This window comes from Chiloscyllium plagiosum, chromosome 3, assembly GCF_004010195.1.
Source record: "Chiloscyllium plagiosum isolate BGI_BamShark_2017 chromosome 3, ASM401019v2, whole genome shotgun sequence".
Taxonomy (NCBI): domain Eukaryota; kingdom Metazoa; phylum Chordata; class Chondrichthyes; order Orectolobiformes; family Hemiscylliidae; genus Chiloscyllium; species Chiloscyllium plagiosum.
The window spans coordinates 101,703,304-101,729,968 of record NC_057712.1 but is presented as its reverse complement, the minus strand read 5'-3'; the positions used below and the strand labels follow the sequence as shown (position 1 = coordinate 101,729,968).

The following is a 26,665-nucleotide window of genomic DNA, read 5'->3' as shown; positions in this document are numbered from 1 at the left end:
TCCTTTTGTTTGCATCTTTTACAGCTTTGTCAAACTATGGATTAGCACAGTAGGAAGGCAAAACAGTAAAGAGGCACAATGGGACTAAATGATTACAGCACCACAGGAGGTGGAGAATGGCAGAAGGAGCCAGGCAACCAGATTTTGCCCACGACACCAATCCAAATTACAGACAGTAGTTATCAATGCCTTTTCCAAATAATAAGCACAAAGAAAATGCAGACAGCAACGAGGAAAAGATCAGGGATGAAAAACATAATAAATTTAATGAGAAAGGCAATAAGGAAAAAGGAAGAAGTAACAGGAGACAGGCAAAGAAACTGCAGCATGAAAATCTTGGATGACTGAGAAAGGCCATATATTCCAACTTGTCATGTGCACTGCTACTAAAGATCTACTGGTTGTACATTTATAGATTGCATTGCAAAATAAATGTTATGACTTAAGGCTTCATTCTTGGGTTAGGATATGTCAGTGAAGCTTTACACAGAATAATTATTTGACCTCATGTTATATTTAACAATTTTGCAAAAGAATTGAACAGAAACTACCAAGGGTCAAGTAACGCTCGTGTTGTACAAATGCCAGGCTGTGACCATCATCAGTAAGAAATAACTTATCCACTGCCCTTGACATTCAATGGTGTTGCCATCACTGAATCCCCCACAATCAATATCCTTGGGGTTGACCCTTGACCACAAAATCATCTGGATCGCCACATAAACACAGTGGCTACAAGAACAGGTCAAGAGGCTTGGAATACTGTGGTGAGTAACTCACCTCCTGACTCCACAAAGTCTGTCCATCATCTACAAGGCACAAGTCAGAAGTGTGATGCAATATTTCCTATTTTTCTGGATGGATACAGCTCCAACAACACTCAAGAAGCGTGCCACCATCCAGGACAAAGCAGCCTGCTTGCTTGACCCCACATCCATTCCCCCACCACTGATGCTCTGTGGCAGCATTGTGTACAATCTACAAATGCACTGCAGAAATAAAGGAGCCTGCAAGTTCCCTTCCAAGCCACTCACCATCCTTACTTGGAAAATATAGAGCCGTTCCTTTATTGTCACTGGGTCAAAATCCTGGAATTCCCTCCCTAAGGGCTACTGTGAGTCAAGCTACACCGGGGTGAACTGTAACAGTTCAAGTAGGCAGCTCACCACCACCTTTTCAAGGGCAAATAGGGACGAACAATAAATGCTGGCCAGTCAATGACACCCATATGCTATGAATGAATACTGACTATAAAAACCCAAAATACAGAACAACTATGACATATACAAAACACTGTACAAGGTAGGGAAGATAGTCAGTGGTTCCACCTAAACTTCATTTCGTATAAAATACCTGGCCATTACTATATATTTTGGAATCCTGAAAACAGAATGGCTGCTCAGGCACAAAACAGCAACACACGAAAGAGAATAAAAACACAGAAACACAGATGATCACACACAATTCCATCATGAATGATTATGCTAGTAGCATCTCACCACTGATTTAATTTATCAGTGATCTCCGTTATGGACATAGCTAAGATTTGACAAACTATAAGCTGTAGTTAAAGCAAAAATATTTTTCGGTGAATGCACCATTTTGTCTGTACATACCATCATGTGGAATCACTTCCATATCCCAAGGGCTCATCTTTTCAGTATCTCCGTTGTCCCAGCTAGAAGTAGAAAGGCAAAACATAAACCTATAAAGACTGTATGAATAGTTACAAATCAAACCCGAAATAGGTGGCTCTTAAATTGTATACTTCATTGTAATCTCTAGGAATGTAGTACCGTAGGAAAAAAGAGTAGCCAGTTAGCTCCTTGAGCTTGTTCTGCCTTTCAATGACATGTTTGATATGTGACTTAACTCTGTATAATCATCAATGCCCTCCCCAGCAACTGGGTATTTTAGAAATTATTTTTGTATAAGGAATATGGACCTGTGCCTTGGAGTAGTGCTTGTCATATTTAATATACAATAGAAAATAGATACATTAGGTACCTTCCATTCTAACACGCTAGACACATTAAATCAGCAACCAAGTAAACATTCAAACGACATTCTGACAACTAATGGATCACTTAATGTTCAAACCTCATAAATACACATGATAAAGTTTTATTGTCAAATTTACTTTGGTCTTGCACAGCCAAAATAAAGACTCTTCCGGTGGGGGGTGGAGCTGATATACGATCTGCTCAGTTAACCGGGTTGCTGAGGAGCAGAAGTGAAACAGTCATGGTGGTGATTTACAGCAAAAGCCAACAGCAATCAGATACATTAAAACAATTCAGCTTAACTATGATAGTAATCTCCCTCGACATGCATCTTCTGTCCTGTCTAAAATTTACGTCAAGATCAATTTGCACATACTCAGATGATATTATGAAATACATTTGAAAATAATTCAGAGGTTACTCCACACACCTACAAACAAGTCATGTGGATAAAATTCTTCCTTTGTTACACAGTTGACCAATGTTGAATGGTCTTAAAGATGATAGCAAAGGTACTCTCCCAATAACCTATCCTGGCCAAACACTGCATTTGCAGATTGATCATAGAAAAATCTGAAGACAACAGTGCCTTCAGTGTCAAACACTTCACCTACAATCAAAGAAGATTTGTCACAAATTCATCCATCGATACACAATAAACACAAAAAAGGCAACTTCATGATTGGAATGAACAGAGTTTAACTGCTGTACTGCCCTGTTGTATTCACTGCCAACATATTATGTGAGTAGATATTCAGAACATGTTATAACAATTTCTGTTCCACTGACTATTTTTATCCAATTCATTTTCACTTCCTTAGTCAATCCTTTGAATACGGTAATAACATTTCAATTTCATAATTAAAGGGTGCTAACATTCATACAAAAATATACTAGGCAATGGCATTAATATTTTTTCAATACTGTCCTATTATTAGTTACATAAAACCTAACATACTGTTGCAAGTTATGTATAACTGTTTTTATAATCATCACCTTAATAAAAGCAGCCAGGCATTTTGCATATATGGTTGAAATGTGACTTAACTCTGTACACTCACCTTTGCTATCAATATGTTTGCTTAACAGAAGTTAACATAGCTTTTTAAAAACTTTCCCTATTTGAGAAGTGAATTCCAAACTCCCACCACCTTTTGTACATACAAATGTTTCCTAATTTCACTCCCAAGAGGTGTGGTGGTAACTTTCGGATTGCTCCCCCTTGTTCAGGATTCCCCAGAAAGTGGAAATTAAGGTTCTCAAACTCCTGAAATCCTTTTAATTTCTTGAAAACTTCAATCAAGTTTTTAGAGACTCCAGGGAGACAGTATTGAGAGAGAACTCTTCATAACTTTAACCTTTGAAATGCAGAGGCAGGATGGAGGGTTTTGGTCTGTGACAAAGTCAAATGGGGGTCGCATCCAGACATGCGTAGAGAGCTGTCACTCAGTGATTTTCTCAAAACATGTTCTCTAACATGTACACACTAAGGCCTGTTGTTTAGGCAAACCTTTTACTGTTTGTCCTCATGCAGGGTTAGTTACATTACACCTCCAGCATAGTAATATAATTGCACCCCCTATATCTGACTTCAAGTACTGCACTCTATTTTTATTATTCACTCGTGGGACGTGGGCACTGATGGCTGGGCCAGTATTATTATTACCACCCCTAGTTGCCCTTGAGAAAGTGTTTGTGAGCTGCCTTCTTAAACCACTGCAGATCATGTGCTGTAGGTATATCCATAAAGTTGGTCGGGAGGGAATTCCAAGATTTTGACCAACGAACAGCAAAGGAATGTTGATGTACTTCCAAAGCAGATTAGATTAGATTAGATTTCCTACAGTATGGAAACAGGCCCTTAGGCCCAACAAGTCCATACCGACCCTCCGAAGAGTAACCCACCCAGACCCATTCCCCTACCTATATTTACCACTGACTAATGCACCTAACACTACGGGCCATTTAGCATGGCCAATTCACCTGACCAGCACATCTTTGGATTGTGGGAGGAAACTGAAGCACCTAGAGGAAACCCATAGATGTGGGGAGAATGTGTAATATCCACACAGACAGTTACCCGAGGCTGGAATTGAATCTGGGTTCCTGGCACTGAGGCAGCAGCGCTAACCACTGAGCCACTGTGCTGCTTGATCAGGATGGTGCGTGGCAATGTATATTACATTTGTTTTTAAAGTTTCTACTTTATCTTCGTCTTGAGAAACCTTCCAGCCTTCATATCATTTAGGAGTCCTGACTGGCCTTCCATATCTTGAAGTTCCGACTTGTCCTTTACAGGTTTCTCTTGGTCTTGTTTCACTCTCTCTTTCAGGTGACGACACTGGTGACCTTTTCCCCACTACAACATGCTCCTGTTCTCACTCCTTGGGTATTGTCAAATCCTCATTGACAGTGAAAATGACTTTAGAAAGGATATTTAGCTAGTTTTCAGAAGATGTTTCCAGTTTCTTCTGAAAAGTTTAACATCTGGTGTTTGTATTATGTATGGTCTTGGCATGTCATGTGTTTCTAGCATGACTGCAAGTTGGCATTTTTTGTCTTGTCTGATTAGGACCCTGCCTCTTTCTGCCAATGACAGATAAATTTCTGGTCTGTTTTTGGCAAAATACTACTTGCACTTGATTTGTCTCCTCTTGAACACTTCCTGGATAATTCACTACAGTGCAGGCTTTAACTACTTTTCAGAACCTGGCAGTTTTGGTTTCAGTCTCTGACCCGTGAGTAACTGAGCAGGTGACAATCCAACCATGTCCAAAGGTGTGTTTTGGAACTCAAACAGAGCCACCTATGGGAACACCCTGGCCTTCCTGTACTTTTTTCAGCAGATCCTCTATAGTCTGAGTGGCTGTCTTAAACTTGACCATTTGACTGTGGAAACCCAGGACTTGATGGTGAATGCTTTAATTTCCCAGCTGCTTGCAAAGTTTCAGAACTCCTGAGCTGGCAAATTTTGCTATCTTGTCCCTTTATCAAGAATCCCACTCCTTACAAAGATGCAATTTCATTGCTATAATGACTTGTTTGCTTGTAGTTTCTCTCAATTTGGAGATTTCGGGATATTATGAAAAATAATTCAGGAACAAAAGATACTCTCCACTGTTATAATGGAACAGATAAACTTCAACCTTTGGCAAAACTCATTCAGGCACTTGATGTCAAATGAGAGGATCTGGTGCTTTGTTGTTCTTGGAAAAGCTGCATACTGAACACCTTGCTACAAAGTCTCCAATCTGTTTAGCCATGCCTGGCCAGAACAAAATATCCCTTGCTTGTTTTTGCACTTGATTCTTAGGTGAGTCTCATGAAATCCTATCATGCATTTCCTTTCTCATTTTCAGTGAAATGACTAGTTTTGAGTTCTTGCAAAACTAACCCCTCTGAATAGATCAGATCCTATCTAAGTGTCTATTAGTGCTGGGTCATCTTTGAAATTTTCTTTCTAGTTTCTGGCCATTCCTTAAGCAACTCTTCCTTTACTATTTGCAACTCTTGTTCTATTGAATTTTTCCAATTTCTCTTCCGAGACAGGAAGTTGACATGTGATCATATTATTTTCCAGCATGTTCTCTAGCAGGCTTTTATTGTTTTCTCACAAATGGGCTCCACTCAGTATATCAGCCACATGCATTTCTTTGCATGGTTTCTATTTACATTCTACATACGTGACACAGAAGAGATTCTTGCTGCCCAGTTTAAGTTATGGGCAGATTTCCAAAGCCAGATAACCAACAGGAGGCCCTCCAACTGTTGCCAGCCATTTCAGATCACAGAGAGAGGCCACATCTATTCGGAGATGCCTCCTCAGCACTTTTAAAACGTCTCAATTTTAAACACCCAGACCACCATCATCAATGGGAAAACTCCTCCAGAGGGCAGTTTGTGCCAACAGAGCTGTAACCAGCTAGAAAGGCCTGGAATGTTGTTGCTTAGCTCCACTGCTGTGACACCTTTCCTGGTGCTGTGGTCAGTAGGAGGTACAGTTGATTTGTTAATATCTTAATTATCTCCCATTACTCATGTTTGGAGATAGCCCTCTGTCCTATTACTGCTTCTGGAAAAAAAGCTCTACTAAGGGGGTTATTGGCAAACCAGTAGCACTGATCATCAGTGCAACTGCACCTTTGCATTTTTCCATTTCTGTCCCAGTTATCATTCTGGTAAATGCAGATGGTGGAAATCTTCAGTTATTTAGCTCTCACCTGAAATGAATAGTTGGTACAGCTTCAAAGCAGATAACTAAGTTTTTCACATTCGAATGATATTACTTGTGGAAAATTTTACAATTTCTCTTTGTGCAGTTTGCAAACTGCAAACTTATGCAGTTTGTTACCAACCCGTATATCAGTAGTAATCAATTCTTGGAATGTAATGTGGCTAAACTGGTGAAGGAAAAAGCTTTGGAATTATTCAGGATGTGGTTAGATCTGGTACAGAGGTTAAGTTCCAAGGGAAGGAAGAGAAGTAGATGTCAAATAACCCTCTCACATTTACGTAACATTGTGACTACACTATTTAAGTCAGTTAAGTTATTCTTAACTATACATCCAGTCAGAGATTACCTTACCAGACATTGTAGCACTGGAATAGACTATCAGGATATTCTGGTTGTAGGGGCTCCTGGCTCTCAATAGTCCCAAACCACCATGCATCATCAATCACTGACCGAAATCGATCTCCTAAAGTGTAATAAGTCAAAAGGACACTGATATTCATAGTGGAATTAAAGTCACTCCATGTCAACCAAACTAAAATAAATACAATGCAATTTTAAACTGAACTACAGTTTAATAAACTAATGCGCCAAGTAAAGAATATTCCTGTAATTCCCCATAAGAAGTTTTATTCCTCTTACAATAGAATAATTTTACAAGATTTGACTGCTCTTATTAATTCTATAATGTCCTACATAAACTTGTATAATTTTATGTCAAACTGTAGGAGTCCCTGAGCATGCATTTTATTAAAAGTACAAGGATGGGCATTTCCCTTCATTGGAGGTGATAAGGAAGGAAAATAATTGAATGAGTTGGCCCCAAGAGGTACTCAGTCCCTTCTTGCCATCTCAGCAATTAAGCACTGGGTGATAAGTCTATGGTTAACTTTCTCATATCATCTCCAATATAAGCCCTTAAGTGATTAACCAATAGGTACTTTAGGGCCACAGTTTACAACTGGCCCAATTATTAAAACTCCAGGCTTTGTTTTATAAAACTGATATAAAGTACATACATTTTAATTATAAACCTTATTTCTTCAAATTACAAAAGTCAATCACAATTTTACAAGATCGCTACAAGCATTGTCTATTAACCAGAGTTAACATCTAATCTTATTAGGATAGTCATTGCAGGATAATGAGCATTGGAATTTGTAACTAATGCCAATTTGAACCATCAAAAACAAATAACATTCATTTGATTTGTCTTTACATACGCACCAATCTTCCACCGTCGAGATTTTGTCTCATCAAACTGCTGTCGTAGCACTAGAAAATCAATAACATCTGGCATATCATGGTACCTAAAGTAGAATAAAAACAAATACTTAAAATACCAATTTACATTCTTTGATACACCGTACAGTGAACACTAAGTCTCTTTCTAAGATGGCATGACAACTCAGTGCGAAAACAAAGAAGGATTAGCTGAATAATATTGTAGAACTTAAAACATATTGATCAATAGCCATATATAATGAGCTATTTGGAAATTATAGAGTTCAGAAGCAGAAATAATCTAATCTTGTCTATTCGTAACGGAGTAATGACTGACGACATCTTGGATACAGTGAACTATGTGCAGCACTGAGGCATGATGAGATACATCTTAAATTTTACAATCATGTTCAAGCTATGACAATGGATTGAAAGCTCCTTTCAATTCTCTCAATTCTATTCTCATTAACCTCAAAGTCAATTCTACTCCAACTGTAAAAAATTTAAAAAAAATTTGAAACTTGTTCCAAACTAATTACTAAAAGTAGAGACTACCTTTTAAACTTACATCTTGCCACTTGTTTCTCACCATCAAGACGGGACATGGCATTTTTTGAAAAATTGGTCCAGTTGATATTAAGTATACTCATCCTGTCTGAGTTTAGTCATGATTAGCTGGCCAGAATGGGATAAGTAGTCTGGACTGCCTTCTTGATGTACTTCTGTTCATTGCGATTTAACTCTTGTAATATTTGGCAAAGCCACAGTACTCTTTGAATGCAAGCAAGGGCCTGATTAATATAAATGTCATACACCTAAGATACAAATTTCGACCCTGGCATGATGTTAATTGCTGATTACAGCAGTCATGCATAATTACATCAAGCCAATGTACACCAACAGTGAGCAGGGAACCGGCTCAGAAAGAGTCCAGAAATCTCAGTTAAATATTTGTTCTCTTTTGTTTCGTTTCAGACTAGGTATGGTCTTGCTGACACAAGGATATATCTTTGCTCTCTCTCACCTGGAATTGCCCTCCAGCTCACCTAATAACGTTCACCATGCAACCACAATCACCCTTCCTTCCTCAGTATTTATCTGCTGGTAAGGACCATCGCTATGGGTCCCCATCAGTGATCTCCTGATACAGAAATCACACATTCTTCCTGCAGACAGATGGCAATTCAATTTATCATGATTTAATTCCTACTTTCTGTGAAAGACCGCTCTTACTTCATAGAGAATGAACCTCCTGTCAGTTTGCCTGTGTCTGTATCGATAAAAGCCAGTTTGAGGCAGCACAGAGATGGGGGTCCCACTTCATACTTGATCCCAACTATTTTCACCAGCTCTTGTTCCTGCCAGAAGTACAAAATATATTTAATATTGAACTTTCAAACTTTTAGCAAAATCTTTCCTCCAAGTGTTACAGAAAAGTTAAGGTATTTAAGAGGCCTTTATACAAAATAATTTCAAGAGCAACCCAGTATGATAAAGACTCTAAATATGTTACTGTTTGGAAACTTAGGTTTTAAAGTTGAGCAAAATTGATTTTAGTTCTCACTTTTATGATGATCTGATCTTTTCTTTTACAGGTCAGAAAGTCATTTTGAATAGTGAGCTAAAGATTGCATTTCCAGGAAATCATGTAATTATTAGATAAATGACAAGCATGTTATTTCCCAATCCTGAGATAATTGCTAAGGTTGGGTTTACCATACGTTTTACAACTTTGAGAGGGGTAGGAGGAGGGGTTCAAAAACAAATTAATTCAAACAGTAACTGGTTCCATCAGAAAAAAGATCCTGTTATTAGTAATCCAAGAACTGAGAGTCAAAGTATTTTCAGCAGAGAAAGAAGGTCTTTGGCCCATTGAGTCTGGGAAGGTCATCAAACATATCGATTCAAATAGAGTTTTCCACTACTTGGCCAGCAGTCTTGCATGCAATGGCATTTCATGTGGTCATCCAAATATTTTTTATATGCCATTTAGGCAGTGAGTCAGTACTAAGTAATAAAAAAATTGAGTTGCTTATAAGAAAATCAGAAACCAAAGGCTGTCAAAGAATTGGAGTGGAAACTAAGTGCATGCCTTCTAGAGTCTTGTAGGATAAGGAACACATGTTAAGCAGTAAGTGAGATCCCCAGTAAACACCTTTTTTTTTAAAAAGAGTGTCAGGAAGAGTCATTAATTGAAGAGATCTGCACTCAGTCAATGAACAAGAAGGCTGCTAAGAAGGAAGCTGATTACAGTGCTGGCAACTGAACAAGGACCCTTCAACTAAGATTTGAGTACCTCTAAGGTAGTTGTTGGGGGAAAAGGATTAGACCATCAGCTGTAGGAGCAGAAGCAGAAATAGACCATTTGGTCCATTGAGTTTACTCTACCATTCAACGAGTTCATTGCTGATCTGATAATTCTCAGCGTCACTTTCCTCCCATTAACTCATGTGCCTCAATTGCCTGGTTAAAAATGTGTCCATCTCATTGAATAAATGTTATGGCCCGATCTTGACAAGCTGCTGTGGTAAGGAATTCCACAGATTCCTTACTTTCTGAGAGGAGAATTTCTCCTTGTTCATCTTAAGTGGGTTGAATCTTTCTTTCTGATTTTTGGAGTAAGACCTTTTCAGATAGTTCTTGTGCAGTGTAATATGAATTTTTTTGTTCAGTAAACTTTCATGTTCTTTTGTTAAAAGTACATTGGCAGCCTTTTTTTGAGAATGTGATTGACTTCCATGGCAAACATGGAGAGAAAACAATAAGTTTATGGTCTAACAAGCCAGGGACTTTAAGTTCTTAAGAAGATTTGTAGCTCAGTTTGTGAATGAAGTTGTTGACTTGCTCGTTAAGTTGGTAAGTTTGTTTGCAAACGTTCCATCATCACTCTAGCTAACACCATCACTGCTCCTCCAGTGAAGCGTTGGTGTTCTGTCCCGCTTACTATTATGCATCCTGGCTTGTTGAGGTGAGGTCACCATTTCCAGTTCTGTTTCTTAGTGATTGGCATATGGAGTCTATCTCTACATGTTTAACATCACACAACATCAGCTTATAGTCCAACAGGTTTATATGGAAGCACTAGCTTTTGGAGCGCTGCTCCTTCATTCAACACCGGCACCTCCTCATCATGTCTATATGTTTGTTAATGGAGTTCCGGGTTGAGTGGCAGGCCTCCAAGAATTCCCATGCATGTCTCTGTTTGGCTTGTCCTAGGATGGACACATTGTCTTAGTGTAGTTGGGACAACTACTGTCAAGTATAAAGGATCCCACATCCACAACTAACAGAACCAACATTATATACAAAATATCATGTAAATAGTGCCACAAACATTATGTAAGGCAAAGCAGAAGAAAACTAGCCATGAGGGTACACGAACCCCAAGTAGCCACCAAGAGACATGATCAACTATCACTTCTGACCATTCATACGGACAAAGAAGGACTCCAATTTGACTGGAACAACGTATGCATCCAAGTCAAGCCAAACAGAGACATGCATGGGAATTCCTGGTTGCCTTGCACTCAACCAGGAACTCCATTAACAAACATGTAGAGTTAGATTCCATCTACCTACCACTAAGAAACAAAACTGGAAATGGTGGTCCCATCTCAACCAGGACACATAAATAGCAACACCAACAGAACACCAACGCTTCACTGAAAGCACACTGATGATTAGGGTGTAGGTTTGCTCGCTGAGCTGTAGGTTTGATATCCAGACGTTTCATTACCTGGCTAGGTAACATCATCAGTGGTAACCTCCAAGTGAAGTGAAGCTGTTGTCTCCTGCTTTCTATTTATATGTTTGTCCTGGTTGGGGTTCCTGGAGTTTATGGTGATGTCACAAACCTTGCAAAAACACTGATGATGTTAGCTAACATGGTGACAAAGCGCCTGCAAACAAATTATGGGATGTGACTGGTCCAGTATCACCATCAGCTGGGAACCTCACACCAGTGGCACATTTCTGTGATTTAGTTATTGCATCTTCTAAGAGCTTTCAAGTAAAATGAAAATGCAACTTTCTTTGTGTTGGTTTGCAATCTGGTTAGACAAAGACCATTTCCAGTTTAAGAAGTCTCCAAATCATATCCAATAAGCAATCCAAAGAGGTAAGGTGTTTGTTTGCTCAATATGGCACGCACATTCTCCAACTCTCACCCTCTGCAAAGTACATGTCAGGTTTAAGACCTGTTAGCTGTGAGAGGGGGTAAGTCTGGGGAGCTCAGAAATTGGGCACATTATCTGTAGAAATAAGCATAAGAATAATTTGTTAAGAAATACTCAGAACAGACCGTGCCAGGCCATTCTCTATATTGTTTTCAAACAACATAACTGATGTAGCATTAGCCCATTCCCCAAAAGGGGGAGAGAGACAGAGATGGATAAAAAATTGTAGAGATTTTCGTACAATGAATTTCCTATTCTGCAGAAAATTCAAGATTCTGCTCAATATTAGCTCCCAGTTACTTCTGTGTCACATGAGTCATCGGTTTGACTGTCTCACGAACATTAATATTCAAAAGTGGATTTTCCTGAACGTTATTCCTTGTTCTGTCCAGTACATTATTCATAAGACAAAAAAATGTTGGTAGAAAGGAATGAATTGTCGATACAACAAAATAAGTCACTGCAAGTTTATGGGGAGGTCAAGTACCTCCAATCATTGAGTGGTACGTGGGACACAGGAAGAATGAGGCTAAAACTCAAGATACAATAAACCATCAGACATTCTGCCAGACCCAACAGTTAAAGCACAGCCTTGACGGAGCCCTGATGTAATCTACCATTGTGTATGTTCAGCCAAGACAGTGAACTAATACTCCCAATTACCAACAGAAGATACTTCACAAAAGAATCCCGCTCTTCAAGATTCTCAGGAAAACTAGTGTTTTAATCAATGTTACCTGTTGACTAGAACTAAAATTAAAACGCAACTTTCATTAGACAAACTCTGACAATACTTTACCCGTAAATCCATCTTGTGCCATGCCTGCTTTTTAGCATTTATGCGAAAAAGTTTTAACTTCTTAGCCATTTCAACATAGGCTTCATGACCCTGTCGAAAATAGTAAACCTAGAATTCAAACATAAAAAATATTGTACCAAGCTTGCTATTCACCGAAGAACACAAGTATAAATGAATCACATTATCTTACAAAATAATGATTTAGTGCAAACAGTAATGAAAAATTCCTGGGCCAATGAATAACAAGTCAACCATGGTCAATGAAAATGTCTCAATTTGTCAGGTGAGATATGCAATATTACAAAACCATTATAAGTGAATTTATCTCTATTCTAAAGCCTACATATACAGAAATTAGATATGAGAAAACAATGCTATCTTTAGCACAAATACATAGACAGGATGATTTAAAAAATTTATATTCACCAGAAAAATAATTCTGCTTTCACATATATTATAAATCAAACTAGAGACAATCACGCATGCATAATTCACATAATTATGAGCATGAAATAATTCATTTGAATATTGGAATCAATATAATAGAAAGGTGAGCACAGTTAGGACCTCTCACATTTTTTTAAGGTGGGGGTGAAGTTATGTGTTCCTCAAGATGACAGGTATTAGTACTGAGAAATGCAACAGTTTCTCAGATAAGATGTGCAATAACAGATCAAGCAACACCAAATCAAATCCAGTACCAAAACAAAATCTAACAAAGCAATGTGCATCAACCTCAAAAGAACAACCCAGCAATTCCATTCTCTGAACCAAGTATTCCCTATGGTCAAAACCAAAAATTGCTGGTGAAACTCACCAGGTTTGACAGCATCTGTGGAGAATAGTGTAGACCACAAATGCTCTGAATTTGGTATTAACTAACTAACTAGTAATATCAATCAGAAAGACCATAAGAATAAAATAATATAAGAACTGTGATTGCTAAAAATCTGAAACAAAAGCAGACATTGTTGGAGAAATTCAGCAGATCTGGCAGTGTCTGTGGAGAGAGAAACAGAATAACTCAGATTTCCAGTATCAACAGTTCTTTGGACTGTTTTATCCTCACTGCCTTTCTGAACAATACCGCCTAGACAGTACCAAGTTCAGGACATTTGTGGTCCGCACTATTAACATTTAACTTTTAATCAAGCTCCTTCATTTCTTAAAGAAATACAAGAACTAGGAGCAGTGTAGGCCATTCAGCCTTCTGAATATGCTCTGTTATTCAATATGATCATGGTTGATCCTCTACCTCAATGCCACATTCTTTTCCCTCATACTTCATGATACCTTTGAAGTCCAAAACGTTATCCATCTCTTTACTGAATACATTCAAGTGAGTTGACTTCCACAGCCTTCTGTGGTAGAGAATTCCACAACTTCGCTACCCTCCGAGTGAAGAAATATTTCCTCATTTCTGTCCGTCCATCACCAAAACCAGCCTTCCTTCCACGGACTCCATTTACATTTCTCGCTGCCTCAGGAAGGCAGCCAACATAATCAAAGACTCCTCTTACCCCGCTTATACTCTCTTCCACCCTCTTCCATTGGGCAGAAGATACACAAGTTTGAACACATGTTCCAACAGATGTAAGAACAACTTCTTCCCCACTGTTGGACTCCTCATTTCTTAGAGTTGATCTTTATCTGTACCTTCTCTGTAGCTGTAACACTATATTCTGCATTCTGTTCTATTACCCTGATGGACTTATGTAAGGTATGTTTTGTCTGGTTAGCAAGCAAAACAAAACTTTTCACTGTATTTCAGTACATGTGACAAAATCAAATCAAAAATGGTCTACCCTGTATCCTGAAACTGTCTCCGCTAGTTCTCGGCTCAACACAGGAAAACATCCTCCTTGCAATCTATCTGTCCAGCCCCATTAGAACTTTACATGTTTCAATCAAATTTCTTCTCATTCTGGAAAATACAGACCCAGTCAAACCAATCTCTCCTCACATGACAGTCCTGTCATTCCCGGTATCAGCCTCATGAACCTTTACTGCACCCCTTCTGTGGCAAATACATCCTTTCTTCCATAGGGATGCCAAAAGTGTACACAATACTCCAGGTGTGGTCTCACCAAGGGCCATGTACAACTTCAGTAAGATATCCCTACTTCTGAACTCAGATCCTCCTGCGATAAAGGGCAATATACCATTTGATTGAACTGTTCTTGAAACCATTGAGAAATAGGTTTATCAAGCTGTAAATCATTTTATACAATAGCTAATAAATTCCTCTGCCTATTTTCATTGGGCTATATTCACCATCCTCAAATGTTTTACTTTTATAATACCTGATGTACTCTCTTATTTCATTGAAAAACATTTTTCATATATAGTATTCAGACATCAAAAGCAGACGGCATTTTTCTCATGGCACCATGAAACTACTTTGTCTGTATTGGAAAGTAAGATATAAGCTAGAACGTGTGGCTCAGGTAATCAGTGATTAAGTACCTCCAACTTGTAGCAGGCAATGGATATTCCCAATTGGGCAGGGGAATACTCCAACTTCTACCAAAACCTCAGTAGCCTTGTGCTTATGAGGCCTAAGCACAGAAAAAATTGGAGACTTTTGATAAAAAAGTTATTTCTTGTATCAGTCTATAGAGATGATTACAAATTGCAGAATCATAATTCCTCGAAAACCAGGTACATAAATGGGTTTAAAGCAAACTTAGAAAGGAAAAGTACTTTTGATTTTTAGATTACATTAGATTAGATTACATTACAGTGTGGAAACAAGCCCTTCGGCCCAACAAGTCCACACCGACCCGCCGAAGCGCAACCCACCCATACCCCTACATTTACCCCTTACCCAACACTACGGGCAATTTGGCATGGCCAATTCACCTGACCTGCACATCTTTGGACTGTGGGAGGAAACCCACGCAGACACGGGGAGAACATGCAAACTCCACACAGTCAGTCAGATTTCAAAACAAAAATCTTGCAAAAGAATAATTTGTACAGAGACAAGCCTAGAATAGTAATATCCAGTGGTTAATGTAGAATTCATTCTGGAGCACACACCTACTTCACAGTCAATTATAATTTTGACCCCATTCATAACAGCTCAAGTTGTTCAAAATGCCAGTTATGTTAAATACTGTTCATTTGGCTATTGATTCTTAGATCTCTTTCAGGTTCACCTTCAGCTATTTCAGACTCACTCCAAGTTAAGTGGCAACTTTTTTTTTCATTCTTATTGCAGTTCTTTACATTTCTCTGAATTAAGTTTCATCTGCCATTATAGTGAAAACTTCCATATCTGGTCCAACATCAATTTCTAAATTAATTTCTCCAATTCCACCACTTCTCTTAGTTTGATACATGTCCAAATTTTAGCTTTTTGCATTAATTCTGATTCCAGGTGACTTATATTTGTGTCATATTCTGATGCATTCTTTTCAATCCTTTCCCCATTCTGACATAATTTCTCTGGTACTGTTGCTTCCTATCTTTCAAATGTTTCTTATTTGAGACAGAATTTAACCTGAAATCCTGAAAGCCCAATGAACATCTACAATAAAAATGACGGTTTCACTGGTGAAATCTAATTGGACAAGCACTGCAGTGTATACAAAAAAAGTCTTGAATTTGAATTTTACATGAAACACCAATATTTTTCAGATTTAAAAGTGGCAATAATGGTGTCCCTCTATAAGTAAGTGTACATGTGCACAGTTCTCTCCCAGAATTGACAGTGAAAAGATTTGTAATATCTGAATAATAGTGATGAATTTAATGAAGCAAATTCCTTGGCATGATTTGCTGTACTGCTGGCCAACAGTAGTACACCTATCTTAGGTAAGTAAAGGGAACCTAAATTGTTTATCCCATGTAATCAATATAGTTCAGAATAAACACTGGCATAAGCCATCCTCAGATGGATTTCCATGCTAGAAAGAAAAGGGAAGAAAATGGAAATTTGTTTGCAGGACTACAACAATACAAAATCAAATTACTGAGGACATTAGCAATCAGAATTAGATAAAAGCGGAAATATACTCCAACAAAACTTCAGGTCAGCTCAACCTGAGGTGGCCTGAGCTATTGAGTATTTCCAGAAATTTTTTAATGTCATACTTTCTTTTATACACTCACTCACCATTACCATTGTGAGGCATAGTCCCACTTGATATTTAAATATGGTGTAGATTTCTTAATCTGACAATGCATTTTTTAAAATCAAATCAACATAAACATTTTAGTTTGACATAAAGAAGTTGCACATTTTCTATCAGCCATCACTGGTCTAGAGTAGGTCTATAGCCCACTCCCAATAGGGGCTTGTATGCTGGCAGATTATAGAAGAACAATGGCAAAAGGGGAAAAAACTACAAAACTTTCAGATATTACATCATCAACAGGGCATTTGCGTTTTGATTATGATCAACCACCAAATATTAACTTCTCAGAACAAAGCACAACAAATGAACATTAAAAAATGCAAAGATGAGGAAGATTAATAAAACTGGAAGAATCTTCCATCACCGTGACAGTGAGGTTAACAAAACCAACCAGGACAAATGCATCCCACGTTGAAGAAAAGGTAGGCCATTATCATGACAGTAGAAATAGAAAATTATAATACCTCATCACCCATTTGTGGTACAAAAGGACAACGCCTGGGCATAGTGTCAGTAATCCACACTGGTGGAAGCCACTCTTCCAGTGTCTCCCCTTGCTTCGGTATGACACCAGCTGGTGGTCTCTGGAAAATAACAACATTTTCTATCCATTAAACTTGTTTAGTGAAATCATTTACAAATGATCTCTGTACTGCACCAGTAATCATAAATAACTTTGAACTGACATTCCCTCATGAACTAATTCCTCACCAGTTCTACTTTGTTCTACTGAAGGGACTAAGAAAAGTTTTCCAAGTAAGTCATCACCTTTATTCTTTTCTCCCTTGGTTTCCTCCTTATCTTTGGAGTTGCAGTGCCATCTTTGTCTTCTTTATGTTTTTTCCTTTCTTTCTTTATTTCTTTTTCTTTCCCTTTTTCTTTTTCCCCTTCATCTTCCGAACTGCTAACAGCTTTCTTTGCTTGCTGCCTTGAAGATTTTTTTGGTGGCTGAAGGTTAATTCCAGCATCGGCAGTCCAGTCGGAATAGTCACTTGAATAATCACTAGAAACAGAGAACTAAAATAAATGAAAAGGCCATTGATCTGAAACGCTAACTCTGGTTCTGTCTTCTGACACACTGAATGATGTGCTACATGCTTCGAACATTTTCTGTTTTTCATTTCACACATTACTCAATAGATATCTCCTCCAGACTACTTAATTTATACACAGTCTCCTCCAGAAAAGCAAATACAGCAGCCCAAATGTTCCAACTCACAATAATTTAGATTGGGGTGTTACAAGCAAACCTTTTAGCAAATCATAATCATGTTATCATTCACTTTTCATAGACAGCTAATTTAGAAAGTTTAACAGGTGCACGTGCATTATGTGTGTGGTTACAACTTTTAGCGATAACATTAAGCAACAGTACATCCTCACTTTAAGTTACTTCATTTTAAGTTGTTTTGATTTAACCTTGTGTTTTTAATGGGCCCAGCATTTATATTAAGCCTGCAAATCCATGAAGCTAAATGTTGTTGCTACAATATCCTTGTTGCTACGTCTCAATTGATTCCATTTTGGAGCAACCTGTTCCACTTCCTGACTCTCCCAGTTATTGCTGCCCTTCTGCTGACTCTTTCTGCTTGAGGCTATTCCAACAAGGTATCAACTGGTACATATCAACACATGAAACAATGCTAAAGCTGCAAATCCATGAAGCTAAATGCAGATACTGAGCCGATTAAAAACACAAGGTTAAATCAAAATTACAATGAAGTAACTTAAAGTGAGGACATACTGTATTGGCTGTTTAATGTTATCGCTCACTCTGAAACTCAATAATGTTGTTACTATGTAGGTGGCCTCCTGCCTCTTGCCATTCATCTTCCAAACCTTGCACAATGGTTTGGAAAAGGATGTGGCCAGCAAGAAAGTAGATGGAGGTTTGGGGAATGGGAAGGTCAGGAAGCACAAATCAGTAGAAAGTCAGATGACCAAAGTAAAATACTCCTGGATGACCTGATGTCATATAAGGCACTAAATAATTGCTAGTCCCTACCTTTCCAATAGCATGGATGCCAGTTTTACATGAACATCTTTTATAACTTGAAATACGAATACTCCTAATGTCATTATCCTAACCTTCCAAGAACGACATTAAATGCACATTGCAGACAAAGTGTTTGCATTTAATAAAACAAATATATTTTTTGTTTCCTGGAGTATACAACATCATTCATACCTGAAATTCACACCTAGTGACCGAGCAAAATGTCTTGGGAGCAACATTTATAGCCTTGTTTATTCTTATTAATTGACCTGGTCATAAATTACAATACCCAATTAATCTGGAGGCACTTATTTATTACTGGTAACATATTGTAATCCACAAAGGGCCATAAGCATCTTTTCCCATTAGGAAAAGCCAATGGTAACATAACGTATAATATAATCTGAGAGGCACCACTTGATGCGAAGAGCAGGTGAGGCAATTAAATAGACAGTACTGAGGTTGAACCTCTGCTGTTGGCATCATTCTCCAGACATCTAGGCAAACCTCCCACTTATTCTCTAGCCAACAATAATGTGGAAAAATACAAAGTAATATCAAGGGGAAGAGAACCAATACAAAAAACAATGAAATGGACTAACTGAAAAGCATAAGGAGAGATGTTTTTACATTCTCAGTGATGACTGAGTATTAACTGTGCCGTACTGCCTGGCAACTGAGGTTGGGTATCTGTTAAGTTTTGTTTCAGGATGGCTCCTTAGCACAAGTCCTGTTTTTTAAACAGTAACAAGTCAGGTACTGCCACGGCTTGAAACCGATCTGCATGTTTCACAGCAAACGAGCCACTCTTCTTCCCAGCTTTCTGCTAAGTTTGCCTACTTTACATATTTGAACAAAAATTTATTAAACCCACAAATTCTTGTGAATTTGGTACAGGCCTTGATTCTGGAACTCTCTGCATCACAACAAGCAGACAACACGAGTAAACACATTTTTTATCATTAAGAATTAAAAAAGAAAATCATTTAAAACATGACTTGCCTAGAGCTGCTGCTTTCATTGTGCCAGGCATCCCCATCCTCTTCTGATGTCACACCATTGACAGCACAGACTTCAGCCTCCTAAAAATTAAAATCAAATTTACTGAAGACATATATTTCTATAATTGAAGGATTTTCACACAATATGTATTCCTAGTGCTGTCAGTAATGACATGCATTTTAGAAATACAAAGACGAGTCAGATGCAATGTACTAATGATAAAATTTTGAAAGTGTTGGCATCTGAAGTCATAAATGGTCACACACAAGTTCAGAAATTGTTGTGCGATGGGACTCTTATGATTGCCCATACACAAAATAAAGTCGAAACATACATTTTTTTTTTCCAAAACGTCCTAGTTATAACAGCAAGAGGAGGTACTTACCTCTCCTCTCTGTGTCTTCTCGCCCCTCTCACACGCAGTAGAACACATCGCAGTTCTAGGATGCGGGAGGGAGCCAAAATAATATACTCAAAAACAGAGGTTGGTAACCCCTAGTACAGCTTTAAAACCACTTTTTTTTTTAAAAAAAGTTCATAATTATACAAAAGCCACAAGTCTTTATTTAATAAATTTTCAATACAATTCGATTTTTACTTTGCAAAGATTCTCCACCCATTCTCTTCATTAGATTTGTCAGAAGGCAAGTACTGTTATGTCCCTAGGAACATGTCTCAACTTTACCAACTGTGAGAGGTGCCAGTGCCTGACCTGCCTCCAAAGACAGTTTAACCATTTGAACAAAAAGTGAAGGTTGGGGGCATAGTTCAAAATGATACTAACAAATTTTAGCAAAGGCTTGAACATACAAAGACTTGGTCATGCTTCATAATGCAAAATATTTCAAAGTTATGTGAACCAAATGATGGCAAAAGGGACTAGATTAATTTAGGATATCTATATGAGTTGGACCAAACGGTTTGTTTCCAAGCTGCACAACTCTATGACCCATATCCAAATAACAGGGATAAAACATAACAACATTTTACTCCAATATTTCCAAATATTTCTCTTTGGTAAGGAATTCAGCTCAATTTAAAAGACGTCAATGAGATGCCTAGCTAAAAATAACTTCAATGCAGCAACAGATATAATAGATAAGACCCCTACCATAAAAATCTAGCTTCTGACAATATAAAACCAAATATTAAATTTACAAAGTATTGATTATAGTCAGATCTCAGAAGCTGGCACAAGTCAGTTCAATAATCACAATAAGGAGGAATACATCTGAGCGTACAGCAAATGTAATAGTTGGAGGTTATCGAGAAGATTCAAAGAAAAACAGAATAAAAACAAAGTAGTATATGATGGAAATCTGAAACAAACAGAAAATGCTGGAGAAACTCAGCAGGTCTGGCAGCATCTGTGGAAAGAGACAAAATTAATGTATAGGAGTCCAGTATGACTCTTTTTCAAAGCTGAAAGGGATCGGAAAATGTTTTTATACATTTAACATAGGAAAAGGTGGAGCAAAAGGGGAACGAGGGGTGTGGAGACCCAGCGCAAAGAACAATGGGGTTGCTAGTTTGTATGAAAGATATGTAAAATAAAAGTCTGCAAGGATGAAAATGAGTCTTCTTGGTCACGAGCAAAGCGAATGGGTTTTGGTGGGATACTCTTTGGACGGTCAGTGTGGACTTGTTGGGCTGAAGGGCCCGTTTCCACACTGTAGGGATTCTACAGACTATGATATGCAAGGTGAGCTCATGAGAGGAGATGGGATGGGTGGGGGTGTGTTGAATGCAAGTAAAATGGAGGACTGACTTCATGAGGTTGGGCTCTGAAGTTGCAGCTGAATTCTGGGGACTGTAAGATGCCCAAGCAGAAAATGGGGTGCCATTGGTGCTCAAGCTTGCATCATTCTTCACTGGAACATTGTAGCAGGTCCAGGAGGGAAGAGACTGAACAAGGGTGAAAAACAGAGCCAGCACAGTAAGAACTAAGTTAAGAGGGGCATAAATAGGTTGAAATAATAAGTCTGCTAGGATAGTGCTGTTTGTAGATATTGGGAAGGAGGTGGACGTAGGCTGTGCTTGGTTGGGGGACTATGAGGTGGGAAACTGTGGAGTGGAGGTCTCCAGAGGAGAAGAGGTCAGTAATAGTCCTGTAAATAGCTTGACATTCAGTGGTGGGATCATGACCGGGGGAGAGGGGAGAAAGTGTGTCAGGGCTTAATGCTCAGCACCTGCAAAGTAAGGATCAGCACAGCAGATGACAATAACGCTATTATTATCAGGAGGATTGTTAACTAAGTCAGGGTTGGTTATGAGAGAACAGAGTGCATCAAGTTCATAGGGTGACAGATCAGAGTCGGCGAGGGAAGCAGAGAAAAGTAAGACATCCAATGTCACATCAGTTTTTAATGAAAAGGTCAAGTGCAGGCGAAAGGTCAGAAGGGAGGGGCCAAATAGAGATGGATGGGAGAGTCTGTGCAGCTAGGAAAGATGCGAAGACAACAGAATAAGAATTCGGCAAAACGTGCCCAAAATTCATTGCGGAGGGTGTGCAAAGAAAATACCTTAAGCTGAACAAAGCAACAGTCAATGCACTTCATTATGCAAAGTGCTTTGAGCAGCAAATGTTATCCTATATACATACATATGTCTGTACAAAATATATGTTTACATTTTTAGATGTTATACATTTGTAAATAAATTTTAGTTGCAGTAAACCATATTACAGAGATAGAGATTGATTAAAATGTAAGTCTAAACACAATTATAGAATAAGATACTTTATGTTCTTTGTAAAACTCACCTCTGAAGAGCTGTTGTAATCAACATTCTGTGGTAAACTTCTACTCCCATCATCCATTGCCGATCGTGTGCAGTAATTGTGTATATTCTGGCGACTCTGTTTCTTCCCTTCTCCACTTTCTTGCAAACGTTCATAGGAATGCACCTAGAAAACAAAACGTAGCCAAAGCAGAATATTAGAACAGAATCGATTCTAAGATGTTTTTCAAAATAAAAATGCAAGAAAAAAATCATACTGATATTTTTCTATTCCTTTTTCAATACAAATTGAATAACTAAGTTTCATAAGTTTAGATTATTATACAGTAAAAAAAAGTGTGATATGATTAGTTGAGGACCCTGGATCTGTACTCGATGGAGTTCAGAAGGATGAAGGATACATCATTGAAACTTACAGAATACTGAGAGGAAAAGAAACAAGGAATTGTGGATGCTGGAAATCAGAAACCAAAACAGAAACTGCTGGAAAAACTCAACAGATCTGGCAGTATCTGTGGAAAGAAAACAGAATTTATGTTTCAGCTCCAGTGACCCTTCTTCAGAACTTATTTTAGCTTGGAAAAGGTTGGATATATATTATATATACATGATGAAGGTGGAGTGGTAAGAGCGGGTGGAGTAAACAATAGTTGGGGATGGACCCCAGAAAGAGAGAGAAAAACAGTTGCGCAGACAAAGGAAAGGGTAAATGTCAGCCTGGGAGAATGAATAGCTGCAAATGGGGATCATTAGTGGCTGACAATGTGATGACAAGGCCTGGTGTGTAGGGGGTTGGGTTAAGGACATGGGAAAAGGTGCTCAGGCCCTAAAATTGTTGAATTCGACACTGAGTCCAGAAGGTTGTACAGTTCCCAGGTGGAAAATGAGGTGCTGTTCTTCCAACTTGCACTGAGTTTCAGTGGAGCACTGCAGCAAGCCGAAGTCAGAGATGTTGGCGAGAGAACACATGGTGTGTTGAAGTTGCAGGCAACAGGAAGCTCAGGGTCATTTTTGCACACAGACGTAGGTGTCCTGCAAAGCAATCACTTAGTCTGCGTTTCATCTCCCTCATGTATAGCAGACTACACTGTGGACAGCAGATGCAGTAGACAAGATTGAGTGAAGTGCCGGTAATCACTGCTTCACCTGAAAGGTGTGTTTGGTCCCTTTGATAGTGAGGACGGAGGAAGGGATGGAAACTCTCTTTCTCCAACCATCCTTACTCCTCCCCTCTTCCTCACTATCAGTATATATACACCAACCTTCTCCCAGCTAAAATTAGCTCTGAAGAATGGTCACTGGACCCAAAACATTAACTTTGATTTCTCTCCACAGATGCTGCCAGTCCTTTGAGTTCTTCCAGTGATTTCTGTTTTTGTTTCGGGGGGGATAAATAGAGCGAACAAGGAGAGAATGTTTCCACTAGTAGGAGAGACTAGAACCTGAGGGCATTCCCTCAGAGTGAAGGGACAATTCTTCAAAAGGGGATGAGGAAGAACTTCATCAGCCAGACTGGTTAACCTATTAAAATCATTGCCACAGAAGGCTGTGGAGGCCAAGACATTGAGTGAATTTAAGACAGATACATTGGTTAGTAAGAGGATTAAGGATTATGGGGAGGAGGTTCAGAATCATGTTAGCCATGATCAAATGGTGGAGCAGATGAGTCGAATGGCCTAATTCTGCTCCTCTATCTTTATGGTAATGTATTGCTGCAGATTAACTTAATATAATCATTTCTACCTCCAACTAGACTCTGAACAAAGTTGCAGTTCTCATGAGGTGAGGATAGATTCAGATTTCTAATGTGGTAAATAACTTCCATCGTAAAAATACATTTTCTAATAAGAGGAAATAATAAGCCTAAAACATTTACATAACGTGAGTAAATATAAGGGAAAGTGGCTTTAAGAACAGATCAGCTGTTGCTCCTGTACCTCGCCCACTCCAATTTTGCCTTTTTCAAAAAAAAAGCACTGGTAGAAATTTTCAAAATGACGTTTACAAAACCTCATGCCATAGATACACAGTCAACACAGCCATCTGCTTAACACCTCTGTTCCTGGGCCAAATGGTGTCATGCAAAATATATCTGGCCTGTATTGCTAATATTCTGCTTGTGGCTCCAAATGGTTCTATGTGAAAATCGGACCCATGCTTTTAAAAGAAGGCACAGGCTTTAATTGGTGTATAATAAGAGAATATGTTGGAATGCGGATCAAACCAGGGAAATTCAGGAATGGCAATATTTTTGTGTGTTCAACCACTCACCTAGAAGATGTTTCCATGTGACAGTGGTAATTAAGTTCAGAAATCTAACGTAGAGCTAGATGGTGTTACTGTTTTCAAAGCTACAGTTTGAAAAGATCTTGAAAACTGCCAAATCAAAAATTGATTAGGCTCAGTTCATTTCGTTACCAGTGCTTTACTTATTTATCTAGTTGGTATCTGTGAAGAATGACTAGGGTAGGAATAGGTCCAGTCAAGGATAGTAGTGGGAAGTTGCGTGTGGAGGCTGAAGAGATTGGGGAGACACTGAATGAATACTTTTCGTCAGTATTCACTCAGGAACAGGACATTGTTGTCAATGTGAGTACTGAGTCACAATTAAGTAGAATGGATGACTTTGAGGTTTGTAGGGAAGAGGTGTTGGAAATTCTGGAAAGGGTGAAAATAGATAAGTCCCCTGGGCCTGATGGCATTTATCCTAGGATTCTCTGGGAAGCAAGGGAGGAGATTGCAGAGCCATTGGCCTTAATGTTTATGTCCTCGTTGTCTACAGGAGTAGTGCCAGAAGATTGGAGGCTAGCAAATGTGGTCCCCTTGTTCAAGAAGGGGAGTAGGGATAACCCTAGTAACTATAGGCCGGTGAGTCTCACTTCTGTTGTGGGCAAAATCTTAGAGAGAATTGTAAGGGATAGGATTTATGAACATCTGGATAGGAATAATGTGATCAAGGATAGTCAGCATGGTTTTGTGAAGGGCAGGTCGTGCCTCACAAACCTTATTGAATTCTTTGAAAAGGTGACGAAGGAGGTTGATGAGGGGAAAGCGGTAGATGTGGTATATATGGATTTTAGTAAGGCGTTTGATAAGGTACCCCATGGTAGAATGACCTGGAGGAGGGGTTTGAAGGTTGGGTGAGCAAGTTTGCGGGTGATACGAAAGTCGGAGGAGTTGTAGACAGTGAGGAAGGATATGGCAGGTTACAGCGGAATATAGATAAGTTGCAGAGCTGGGCCGAAAGGTGGCAAATGGAGTTCAATGTAGCTAAGTGTGAGGTGATTCACTTTGGTAAGAGTAATAAAAAGATGGGGTACTGGGCTAACTGTCGGATACTTGGTAGTGTGGATGAGCAGAGGGATCTTGGTGTCCATGTACACAGATCTCTGAAAGTTGCCACCCAGGTAAATAGTGTGGTGAGGAAGGCATATGGCGTACTGGCTTTTATTGGTAGAGGAATTGAGTTCTGGAGTACTGAGGTCATGTTGCAGTTGTATAAGACTCTGGTGCGGCCGCATCTGGAGTATTGTGTGCAGTTTTGGTCGCCATACTATAGGAAGGATGTGGAGGCACTGGAACGGGTGCAGAGGAGGTTTACCAGGATGTTGCCTGGTATGGTAGAAAGATCGTATGAGGAAAGGCTGAGGCACTTGGGGTTGTTTTCATTGGAGAAAAGGTAGTTTAGGGGTGACTTGATTGAGGTGTATAAGATGATTAGGGGTTTAGATAGGGTCGACAGTGATAATCGTTTTCCACGTATGGAGTCAGGTATTACAAGGGGGCATAGCTTTAAATTAAGGGGGGGTAGGTATAGGACAGATGTTAGGGGTAGGTTCTTTACTCAGCGAGTCGTGAGTTCATGGAATGCCCTGCCAGTAGCAATGGTGGACTCTCCCTCATTATGGGCATTTAAGCGGGCATTGGATAGGCATATGGAGGATAAGTGGGCTAGTGTAGGTTAGGTGGGCTTGGATCGGCGCAACATCGAGAGCCGAAGGGCCTGTACTGCGCTGTATTCTTCTATGTTCTATGTTCTAATCACTGAAGGATAGTTCACAGTGGAGTTCTCCAGGACTCAGAATTAGGAGCCCGGTTCTCCCCGCTATCAATTAATGACCCTAGACTTTACTGTACAACATAAAAATTTGAAAATTGCAGATAATACAAAACTTCGAAGTATTGTGAACCGTGAGGAAGATAGTGCAGAGCTTCAAAGGGGCATGTAAATGTTGGTGGAATGGACAATCAAGTGGCAAATGAAACAATGCAGAGAAATGTGAAGCAATTCATTTTCTTGAAAGAATTAGATGATGTATTATAAAGTAAAGGGTAAAACTTTAAAGGTGATGGC

At 38.9% G+C, this 26,665-nt stretch overlaps 1 protein-coding gene across 1 annotated transcript in view; it reads right to left on the bottom strand.

Annotated features, from left to right (window-relative positions):
- Positions 1–26,665, bottom strand: part of LOC122548393 (pleckstrin homology domain interacting protein) — a 168,308-nt gene that overhangs the window by 33,449 nt on the left and 108,194 nt on the right. The window contains exons 15-23 of the mRNA XM_043686970.1: positions 22,334–22,477; positions 19,573–19,652; positions 17,343–17,577; positions 17,039–17,158; positions 12,433–12,540; positions 8,692–8,816; positions 7,462–7,544; positions 6,589–6,700; positions 1,617–1,678 (exon numbers count right to left, since the gene is read on the bottom strand). Coding sequence (XP_043542905.1) covers positions 1,617–1,678; positions 6,589–6,700; positions 7,462–7,544; positions 8,692–8,816; positions 12,433–12,540; positions 17,039–17,158; positions 17,343–17,577; positions 19,573–19,652; positions 22,334–22,477 — 1,069 coding nt within the window. The remainder of the gene's footprint in view (positions 1–1,616; positions 1,679–6,588; positions 6,701–7,461; positions 7,545–8,691; positions 8,817–12,432; positions 12,541–17,038; positions 17,159–17,342; positions 17,578–19,572; positions 19,653–22,333; positions 22,478–26,665) is intronic.